The sequence below is a fragment of the Thermobia domestica genome, chromosome 11, assembly GCF_964235325.1.
Source record: "Thermobia domestica chromosome 11, izTheDome1.hap1.1, whole genome shotgun sequence".
Classification (NCBI taxonomy): Eukaryota; Metazoa; Arthropoda; class Insecta; order Zygentoma; family Lepismatidae; genus Thermobia; species Thermobia domestica.
In genome coordinates this window covers 16,419,481-16,431,524 of record NC_137464.1, presented here as the reverse complement: position 1 = coordinate 16,431,524, position 12,044 = coordinate 16,419,481, and the positions used below count along the sequence as shown (strand labels likewise).

General features: G+C 34.2%; 1 protein-coding gene across 4 annotated transcripts in view; it reads left to right on the top strand.

Annotated features, from left to right (window-relative positions):
- Yif1 (Yip1d-interacting factor 1) overlaps nt 1-12,044 on the top strand; it is a 118,401-nt gene that overhangs the window by 10,062 nt on the left and 96,295 nt on the right. For all 4 annotated transcript variants that reach the window (XM_081730112.1, XM_081730114.1, XM_081730115.1 and 1 more), the window contains exon 3: nt 2,530-2,783. In XM_081730112.1, the coding sequence (XP_081586238.1) occupies nt 2,530-2,783 (254 nt within the window). The remainder of the gene's footprint in view (nt 1-2,529; nt 2,784-12,044) is intronic.

Here is a 12,044-nt window from a genome sequence, read left to right as displayed (position 1 = left end):
GAGTCTTTGAAATTTACGTCAGTTATAAAAGTGGCCACGCTTCAATATATTCTAATTTCACTTTGCAAACTATTTTAAGCTTACACACTCATGGGATCACAGTCGAGTGACCTCAAAGTTTTGAGTCTTTGAAGTACCGTTTATGTCAATAGTAAAAGTGTCCACGCTTTCTAATTGTACTTCTTTGTACTAATTTGGACATGCTGAATCCAGTTGACCGATTTTTTAAAACGTATCCGTCCAGGGAGTGGCGCGAAAATGACTTCAAAGTTGGGATGTACATCTTTGTTATATTGATCATAAAAAACAATTTCTTTGAATATGCCATACTACAAATCATTCGTATTTAATATACTTACCGTGTTATTTAATTATATACAGACACTTTTTAAAATAAAAAAATATACACGGTGCATATGGAAAGTTCGGTGTAGGTAGCGGAAAATAAAGAAAACAAAGAATTACAAACAGAATTCCTGTACTGGCCTTCAAAGTAATCACCATTAATCACCTTTACTTCTGATATCGGTTGTAAAGCTGTTGGAAACTGTCAGTAAACGCTTCCCGTGGAATCGCTTTCCGCAAAGTCGGCGAAGCGTAAGCCTTTCAGGGCTAACTTAAGGACAGGTACCGATCATCCCCAAGCTTCCGTTACACTCGTTCTATGTTGTCTGGGATTGTGCTTGTAGACTGTCGACCCGAACGCAGCTCATCCTCGACACTTTCCTTTCCATTTCTTTACCACTCAAAACACGCATATTTTACTCACTGATTCAATACCATACACTTGCTTCTACTAACATTCCATGAGTCTCCGTTTTTTCTAATTTGAGGTAAAATTTCATGTAACACGTTGCCACATTGAGCGCTTCATTTTGCAGTGATAACGAGTCCTCACACTGACTCCTTAGCTTGGTCGCAGGTGCACCATGCTTCAATTCGGTAATCTGCACGGAAGGGGGGCGCTTGTTGACGTCTCTCAATGGGTGTGCCTTATGCTAACCAGCGCGATTTGTAACATATGAGACCATTCACCGAACGTTTCAGACGCACCTTGTAAAAAATAGTATCTGGCACTTTTTTTAGTGTTGGCATAAGCGATACTTCAAAGATCCCAACTTTGTCATTTTTCTCTTGATGCCATGGACATATAAGTTTAAAAATAGTTATGGTCTCAGCATCATCAAATTAGTATAAAAAACGTAATTAAAAATTTATCTAAGCGTGGGTGCTTCTTACTAGTGCCATGATCTTTTTTTTTTTTTTTTTTTTTTTTTTTTTTTTTTTTTTTTTTTTTTACATCCTTCTATTTCTGTGTACATTGCAGACACATAGAAATACGTACCTTCTTGATTACTTAGGGTTAGTGTAAAGACTTGACTATCACCAGTAGATAGCATTAGTTTCTCCTGTCTTTCCAAAGTATTTTCTGGTGAGTAACAATAATCATAATAATTCTATGAAATTCGAGAGAGGAATATTCGAACTTTGTACTAAGACACTCTGTATACTTATTCAGAGGTTAATTCGCTCCATTAATTTTGGTGTAGCTGACATAATAATTGAAGAAACATTGCTACTTAGTCCCATTCGTACGCTTATGTTTCTTTCTTTCTTTCTTTCTTTCTTTTTTTTTCCCACTCTGTTAACAGTTAGTGTTTACGAAGTGGAGTATGTAGGTGCTAGAGTAATTTTATGAAAGTATACTGGATTAAGAGAAAAGAATCCTATTGAGAGGAAGATAACGAGGGGGCTGTAGTTTCATACACAACATTAGCTTTCTGAAAGAATTTGTGCCGAGGAAGGCGATAAATACCTTGCCGAAACATACACATTTAATAATTCTGTATGCTTTTGGGGTAAAGTTACTTTTTCGAATATGGAATATGCATCCTGTTAAATCAAGCAGCTACATATATCTATATAAATTCAGTGGTACCTTAGAAGCTAGGTGTATATATACACTCACTGTTCGTATTAAAGTTAGGCGCACCCGCTGCCCGAGATTTTTTTTTCCCTGAAATACAGGGTTAGCCTAAATGATTCATAGGGTATCAAAGCACTGTTTATTTACAAGTATGCGGTATACAAAGACGGGTTATACATGAAAAGATACATGTACTCACCCAGTTTCTGGTACATTCGACAAATATTCAATATATGTACCCGTGGTCACTTGGCACACATCTAAACGGTAATCCAGTTCACTAGCCTGTTTCCGTCAATGTTCGTCAGCAGCAGTGATGCGTTCCTGCAGTTCTCGCAGCGTTGTTGGCATTGGAAGTACATAAACTTTGATCTTAACACAATCCCACAGGAAGAAATCACATGGCGTAAGACTTTGAGGTTAGTGCTTTGAAACCGGATGAATCATTTAGGCTAACCATGTATAGTGGTAGAAGACAGTACGCATAATATTTGGCTTTAGGAAGATAAAAGGTAGCTGTGATGCTCTTAAACTATTATTGTTATTCCTAACATTCAAAGGTTAGAAATTTTCCTAAATGTTCTGTTATTTTTACTCTATAGAATTTTCGTCGCAATCGAACAATCGAGGCTATTACCAACCGGAGCAGGGTTTTGCTATTCCTGGACTGAGTGAACCACTTGTAACAAATATGGCAATGCAGTATGGACAAGTGTTAGTCGGTCAAGGGAAGCAGTTGGTGGACAAAGAGTTAGAGAAATATGTTCCTGTTTCACGGTTGAAGTACTACTTTGCTGTTGACACGAGCTACGTAACGAAGAAACTCTTCCTATTGCTTTTCCCATTTACACATACAGTGAGTTAAAAATAATATATATTAGTTGTTTATAGTTTTTTTTTTTTCGTTATTTATCTTTATGAAAAGGAATGCACAAAAGGTTGATCACTTCTCTAGTCTGGTATTTTTTTTCTTTTAATCCGTAACGCACAGACTTGTTCCTTGTCAACTTCCTGTGCTTAATGTCGTAGTGATGTCTTGCAGTTCAAGTAAGAGTCAGTGCAATTTTTCAGTTAAAAATAAGTAAAGGCATAGTTAGAATGTCCTGAACTTAGCGTTTTAGAACGTGTTACTAAGTGGAAAGAGTTTCTGTCAATTTCTTATTTATTTATTTTAATATACCTCTTATTTTGGTTACGTTTATTAAGATATATATATATATATATATATATATATATATATATATATATATATATATATATATATATATATATATGGTATTTCTGACACCAAGATAAGACAAAAGGTATAGACTAACCCGGGTACAGAAATCCATATTTTCGGAGTTATAGGCTGCCGAAAACATGAAAAAATGAACTTTAAAGATCCATAGCGCCAAAGCTACGGGACCTACCATAATCGGGTCAAGACTTCACTTAGGAACTAGTATGTATCCTATCCAGATTTTCAAGTTTCAGAATCCTGTGGTACTTCCGGAACAATTTTTATAGAAGTAGTTGGAGGTTAGTTCAAATTGTGTCCGTAGCCAAACTCCCTTTGGAAATATTGCTTCGTGGTACCTTAGGATTCTGATAATGTATTTTTGGATAGCGCACATATTAGTTCCTATGTAAAGTCTTGACCCGACTATGGTAGGTCCCATAGTTTTGGAGCTATAGACCTTTAAAGTTCATTTTTACCTGTTTTCGTCAGCCTATAACTCCGAAAGGAAGCATTTGTGCATCTAGATTGGTCTTAATTTTTTGTCTTATCTTGGTGTCTGGAATCACCTCCCAAACGTTGTCGGTGTTGTTTTGAAACACCCTGTATATTGATACGTGAGTGGTAAGAGTTTGTTAGTTGGACACCTATTCTTCGTATGATTTATGTTTTATATACTGATATGTATGAAGTAAGTAAGAAGTGCGTTCTGATTTCTTTGTTCTTCGTACGTTGAGAATGAGAACTGAAGCTGTTCTCAAAAACATATCGCTGGGATAAATTCCTTGTCACTGTAAGGTTAGTTATATAATTTACGTAAGAAAAATGCACCAGATGGTTTATTTACTTCTTTTTAAAGTATACTTATTCATTTACTCTTCATGACATATAGGAGAATCCAAATAGCATGTTGTAGCTGACCATGTACAATAAATGTTAGCTTCCAGAGCCTGGTAAAGCATCAGTAAAAGTGTTTTACATGTATGTGTGGTCGTACTGTAGTATTTTAATCAGAGTTTTTAAATAACTAATTTCGTTTGCAGCTGTAAAAATGATGAAAGAAAAATTTACTCCCGAACGTCATAGTACTTTCTAGATTCTATTGTGCCACCTAAATTCTAATTTTGCTATTCATTGTAATTATTATAAATGGTGTGAATTTTACTTTAACAATGGCTTAAGGACATTAACTTTCGCTTAACTGAAAACCTTTTTAAGATATTCAGTTGATCTGTAATGACAGTTTGTGTGCTTAGTATTTCAAGTAAGGCTCAATTAATCCAAACGCCAGATGTGCTTAATATTTCAAGTAAGAATCAATTAATCCGAATAGCAGGTGTGCTTAATATTTCAAGTAAGATTCAATTAATCCGAATAGCAGATGTGCTTAATATTTCAAGTAAGATTCAATTAATCCGAATAGCAGATGTGCTTAATATTTCAAGTAAGAATCAATTAATCCGAATAGCAGATGTGCTTAATATTTCAAGTAAGAATCAATTAATCCGAATAGCAGATGTGCTTAATATTTCAAGTAAGAATCAATTAATCCGAATAGCAGGTGTGCTTAATATTTCAAGTAAGAATCAATTAATCCGAATAGCAGATGTGTTTAATATTTCAAGTAAGATTCAATTATTCCGAATAGCAGATGTGCTTAATATTTCAAGTAAGATTCAATTAATCCGAATAACAGATGTGTTTAATATTTCAAGTAAGATTCAATTAATCCGAATAGCAGATGTGCTTAATATTTCAAGTAAGAATCAATTAATCCAAATAGCAGGTGTGCTTAATATTTCAAGTAAGATTCAATTAATCCGAATAGCAGATGTGCTTAATATTTCAAGTAAGATTCAATTAATCCGAATAGCAGATGTGCTTAATATTTCAAGTAAGAATCAATTAATCCGAATAGCAGATGTGCTTAATATTTCAAGTAAGAATCAAGTAATCCGAATAGCAGATGTGCTTAATATTTCAAGTAAGAATCAATTAATCCGAATAGCAGGTGTGCTTAATATTTCAAGTAAGAATCAATTAATCCGAATAGCAGATGTGCTTAATATTTCAAGTAAGAATCAATTAATCCGAATAGCAGGTGTGCTTAATATTTCAAGTAAGATTCAATTAATCCGAATAGCAGATGTGCTTAATATTTCAAGTAAGAATCAATTAATCCAAATAGCAGGTGTGCTTAATATTTCAAGTAAGATTCAATTAATCCGAATAGCAGATGTGCTTAATATTTCAAGTAAGATTCAATTAATCCGAATAGCAGATGTGCTTAATATTTCAAGTAAGAATCAATTAATCCAAATAGCAGGTGTGCTTAATATTTCAAGTAAGATTCAATTAATCCAAATAGCAGATGTGCTTAATATTTCAAGTAAGAATCAATTAATCCGAATAGCAGGTGTGCTTAATATTTCAAGTAAGAATCAATTAATCCAAATAGCAGGTGTGCTTAATATTTCAAGTAAGAATCAATTAATCCGAATAGCAGGTGTGCTTAATATTTCAAGTAAGACTCAATTAATCCGAAAAGTAGATGTGCTTAATAATTCAAGTAAGATTCAATTAATCCGAATAGCAGATGTGCTTAATATTTCAAGTAAGATTCAATTAATCCGAATAGCAGATGTGCTTAATATTTCAAGTAAGAATCAATTAATCCAAATAGCAGGTGTGCTTAATATTTCAAGTAAGATTCAATTAATCCAAATAGCAGATGTGCTTAATATTTCAAGTAAGAATCAATTAATCCGAATAGCAGGTGTGCTTAATATTTCAAGTAAGAATCAATTAATCCAAATAGCAGGTGTGCTTAATATTTCAAGTAAGAATCAATTAATCCGAATAGCAGGTGTGCTTAATATTTCAAGTAAGACTCAATTAATCCGAAAAGTAGATGTGCTTAATAATTCAAGTAAGATTCAATTAATCCGAATAGCAGGTGTGTTTAGTATTTCAAATAAGACTTATTTAATCCGAATAGCAGAAATAAAAGCTTTGTAGTGAATCGTGTGCTAAGTCAATGCAATCAGAATTGCATTACTTCACTAAAAGCTATCCTGATATTATCTTCCATCTTATATATAATAATTCGATGAAATAACCTATTTTAAATAACATCAATTTCTCTATAACGGTAAGCCGGTAACCAAGGTCCGAATTACGGTCTGCTCTTGATTTTTTTTTTTATAACTCTTTTTGGATCATTTTCCATATTTGCCTATCCATTAAACTTTTACTCAGAAGCTTTCCAATTAACTTATTATGTGTGTGTTTTTTTCTGTTCTAGCATGTCCTGATCAGACCCCGATGTAATTATCTGCCCTGTATTTGGTGGGCAACTTCATACTCAAGATTCAGTATTTTATAATTTCCTTATTCACACATCCATTTGGTTTGATTTGCAGTACATATTTTCATCAGCATTTATCTTAAAGATAACAATTGATGCATGCCATTCCATAATTAAAGGCATTTCACCACTTGCTGCGTCTTGCTATGTACTTTCGTATCTTGTTTCGATAAATTTGTCTGCTTCATCAATAGGCTAGTCCCTTACTGGAAAATGTCCCTCAGATCACAAAAATATATAATGTTTATCCATTTGTACATTTTAGGAAGGATCTGATCCCCTATACTGCATACCCACGAACAGTGTACTGTACATTTTATTTCCTGATACAATTCACGCAAATTTTTCTCTGTAATTTTTCTGATAATTTTTGCTTCCTCCCCGTCCCACAAGTAGTAGTTGTTTCTGCTCTTTTAAAAGTTAATGGTGGTGAAATGAAACAAATTTATCAATGCTAAATTACCTTTCTAGTGTGGAGTAACAAAAGTTATTCTCTTTTGTGTTTCAGTGTTTTTATTTTATGTTATTTTGTTATATTATTATTATATTCTATTGTTTTTAATCACTTTGACCAAACTTAAGTGCAGAGCTAAAAGCTAGATAGAAGTGGAAACTAGAGAGTAAATGATTTATATAGAAACCAGTTATTAAAGTCCTTCTTTGTCACAATAAGGTTAAGGCATCAACAATTCACCGAAACTTACTATTCTAAATTGGGTGACGGTATTTCCAGCACATTTTCCTCTGTGTCTGAGAATGGATCGTCTCATTTATGTTTTGAATCACATAAATTACGTTTCTCAGGTAAATGATTGTGCAACTTAGTATCTCGTTAATGGATAGGTTAGCTACGTTGGCTTAAGCGATCTAAAACTTAATATCTTGTTAATGGATAGGTTAGCTACGTTGGCTTAAGCGATCTACTAGACTCATTTCACTTGCCTTATTTTTAATTTTATTACCTTTTTCTATTGATTGAGCAGTTAGGAAGCTCACGCTTCGGAACTCATGATATCCACGTTTAATATACAGTACCTCGATATTATAATGGAAACACTTTTAATTTAATATGAGTTAAATTTCAGACTTTTAAGTGACTGAAAGAAAGAAGTAAAAGGCTCTATCAGGAATTTACACGAAACACGCATCAAAGCATGAACTTAACTGCAGAGATTAATTTCCCAAAATTTTTTTGGTGTTGTTTCGGAACTCTGTGGATTTATTAACTTCCCGATTTGCGAACAGTTCGGTTTACGGCAAATTTTGTGAACAGTTTTTCCCTCAGCTTACGACCAGTATTTCGGGATATGAACGGCACACGCCTTTACTAGCAATTCCATGCGCCTAATGGTACTTTTGCGCGTTTGCCATCAACATCATGTCGGCATTCTGTGTTGAAAAATTCCTTTTCTTTATATTGTGTGTTTTTGGCCCTTATATTGTTTTGTTTAATTTAGTGTTATTACTTTCAAAATTACCTTCAAGAAGTTCAGTGTTATTTCTGTTCTACATTTTTCATCACAGAGAAACACATATAAGTTTGAAAAGTACATACAGTATCATGTTTCTGTGGCTAGAACGAATTACTTGTATTCCTATTAATTTCAGTGGAAAACATAATTTTGGTACGAACAGCGTTACGGAACAGATTTAGTTCGTAATCCGAGAATTCACTGTACTTAATATTCAGTATAATATAAAATTGTTTCTGTCTCTACCTTTGGTGCTAAGGTTCAATTTTCTGTGGGTCCACATACTTTTCAGCATTGACACAGTTTGATTTGTCGATGCTGAAGAAAGTTGAAATAAAAGATAGTGAACCCCAGTGTTTGTAGTGGATGTGCTGTCTACACGTCGTTCAGTAGAACGAGCTCCATGTAATTGGGTTGTAGTGTCAGTGAGTGTATTTTTTGTAACATCAAAGCGCTCTGGGTAAGTTCTGATCACATCCAAAATGTATGTATCCAAAGTAGTTCGTTTTCCAGCTGAAGGAATCCGAAATAATAATAATTTTGTATGGTATACTTGATATGTGTTCATATAAATATGTACGAAGTCAGTTTTTACAGTTCGAATTCAGGTGCTTGTTCCCAGGTTGAACCAGATTAAACGCTGAATGAGTGAGAAACCTGGCAATGTATGTGTTGTTGTATCTCCAGATATAGTTGCTGATCATTATATGTAAGTTGCTTGCTATTTCTATCCCTTACTCTGTAACACTTATACACATGTAAATATGCTGTTCTTTTGTAAATATATATATATATTTATCATTACATGTATAATTTACAATATATGCCTTTTTTATTTATAGATTGCTTGTTACTGGCATTTTTCTTGTATTTTGTGCTCTTGCAGTAGTAATGTTTACGATTAGATTTTTATTTTTGATTTTTTTGTTTTTAACTAGTAGTAGAATGTGTTCGTGTTCTAGGGAATAATATTGGTTTATTGGCATGCTACATGTCGAGCAGAATGACCTACGTTAATTCATTGTCCTAATTCTGTTGTACCTGACGTCTGCTGGAAGTATTTCAGAATAAATAATGCCGGAAAGTAGTTCAGATTCCACATATGCGATAATTAAGATTTTTTTTTTTTTAAGTTAAGGGACAGCATTTCTTTCGTTAATTGTTTCTAGTTTTTTAGTTTCGGAACACTTTCTGAGAAGAAATTCATTACGAAGCACTTAAGGTTGGTGTAAAGGGACAAGTTTTGTCGATAGATGTCACTACAGTTTTCGTATCTCTCTCATGTATTTTTTACCTTTTACGAAAGTTTATAATTTCTCTTACAAATTTCAACCTACAGACTTCAAATTTTTAGAGAAGGAACTTCATAGCCTATCGAAGGCAACAAACCATGCCGATTTTTTATTTATAATTTTCTTCATTGTTGATACAGTTCCATTGTTAAAGGTTTGAATATCTATGTCAACAATCAAGCCATTTCAACAATGAAGAAAATTCTAAATAAAAAATCGATACGGATTGTTGCCTTCGAAAGATTATGAAGTTCCTTCTCTAAAACTTTGAAGTCTGTAAATTAAAATTTGTAAGAGAAATGGTGAATTTCCGTTAAAGATATAAAAAAATACATGAGAGAGATACGAATATTGTAGTGACATCTATCGGCAAAACTTGTCCCTTTAAACCAACCTTAATGTCATTATGCAGTCAGGTTATCTAAAATGTATTGAGCCTTTTGGGAGAGGTCAAAATTGAGAATACATTTCTTGTTATTTGAAAATACGAGGGTAAGTCAAAAATTATCCGCAATGTTGACGTAACTTTTCTTATATAGTTCATACCGACCTTTATCTTCGTTTATTTTATAGTTCTGTTGTAGTCGTGCTATAAAAGTTTGATTGTAATTCCTCTATTTGTCTTCCTTTTGTTGCAGATACATCATGGCCGCTCCATTAGAAGTTTGCACCAAAGAGGAACAACAGGCTTGGGTTTCGTAAAGTCTGTGCAAAATGGGTTCCACTGCGGTTCATCAATAGTCACTCGTCTAACGGAACGATATGTCCACACTCAATGTTGTCATTATTTGTGGCCCTAGATCAGCGTTTCCCAACCTTTTTCAACTTGCGGCACACTACGGGTGTTATTTGGATTCTCGCGGCACACTTACAGATATTATTATTTATAAATATAAAACACAGTGGTATTTTTTTCTATGATTAATGATCTCCTTCTCACAGAGAAGAAAGCTCTATCACTGGTTTTTCCCCATAGTAAATCATTATGCTTATTTTTCATTCGAATTTAAAAAAAGAAAACAATTGATGAAATATTGGACTCAGGTTTTTAAAATACGCTTTCTTTCTAAACTGTATCCAACCTTTTACTAAGAAGGAAGATCACTAAATAACGAACGAACAAACAAATCTCTTTTACTTTTGAAACACAAATGTAGGTAATTTGTCGAAAGGATTGAATAATATTTTAAATTTTCAAGTTACGAAATAGTCTGCAACAATAAAGAAGCAATAATGGTTATAACAATGATAACAAATGAAGGGTAAGGGGAGAAAAGAAGGAATGTCACAAAACTACATTTTCGAGAAAATGGCACTTTAATATTGAAAAGCTGTATAAAATGAATAGGGATAGTCAAATCTTTTCTCCGTTTTACATGGACATTTCTACATCTACGCATGCATGCATATACAGTCAAATAGTACCAACAGTCACCAACAGATAGAACAAAGCACCCGTTTAAGCACACACATGGACAGTCCTTGTTTTTTCCCCTTACCCTTCAAATACTTTTTTCAACATTAGAAATGTACAGAACAGTAACACGGTATAAAACTTAAAATTGTAGATTTATAGTAGAGGTTCATAGTAATGTGAAATACAAATATACATTTTTTTCCCTACGTTTTGCAATTTGATCGCTATAAATTTAATAATTTTGTTTCGATTCCTCGCGGCACACCAGCAGCCCATTCACGGCACACCGGTTGGGAAATGCTGCCCTAGATGGTCGCCCGGCTCCTTCTTCGGACGTGATAATTTTTCACTTTTTGTGTGTAATCTTACATAACACTTGTGTTACCATTTTTAAATTTTTCAATCCATTCGTAGACACTCCGTTGCGACAAGACACTGTACCCGTATTGTGCCGAAAGTCTTTGATAGATTGCGAACCCTGATAAATCTTCCAACCACAAAAACCGGATCAGTGCTCTTTGTTCCTCATTGGTGCAAACTTCTAATGAAGCGGCCATGATGTATCTGCAACAAAAGGAAGACAAAAAGGGAGGAATTAGGATCAAACTTTCATAGCATGACCACAACAGCATAACAATAAAATAAACGAGGACAGAAGTCGGTACGAACAATGTAAAAAGAGTTACGTCAACATTGCGGATACTTTTTGACTTACCCTCGTAACATTGTGAAACCGCATATGTGCCATTTTGTGATGACCTACTGCCATTTTTCCGAAAGGATCATAATCCCGTTGCTATTGATCTTTTTGGTTTCTGGTCAAAAAATTATAATATATGGTTTTCACAGGTCTTTTTTGAAACTAACTTAACACCACCTAGGGAGTTCTGCAGAGACCGAAACAAATGACACACTGATGGTGCCAGGTCCCGGCTATATAGTGGATGTATTAAAACTTCCCATCCAAGTTTTCTCAATTTCTAACGGGTCGCTACACATGTATGCGATCCAGAGTTGTAGACTGATATACGACACCCTTTCTGTTAACGTGTACTCGTGCTAATTGTCGATAGTCCACAACCGAGTCTGTCGTTCTGTCCGGCAGCAGCAACTCGTAATGCACGATGCCCTTCTAATCTTCCAAACGCGCAGTATAACCTTGCTGGGTGTCACTGATGTACGTGGTCCTGAATTCAGTTCCTATATTTAAGTGCTGACCTAACATCGTTTGGCAATTAATAAGTTACTTGATTAACGGTGAATTTCAGTCTAGTATTCGGAAATAACAGAGCAATGCGCCTATGTACTCACACTATATCACCCAACTAATAAGCCAGCAACATGAGTAGA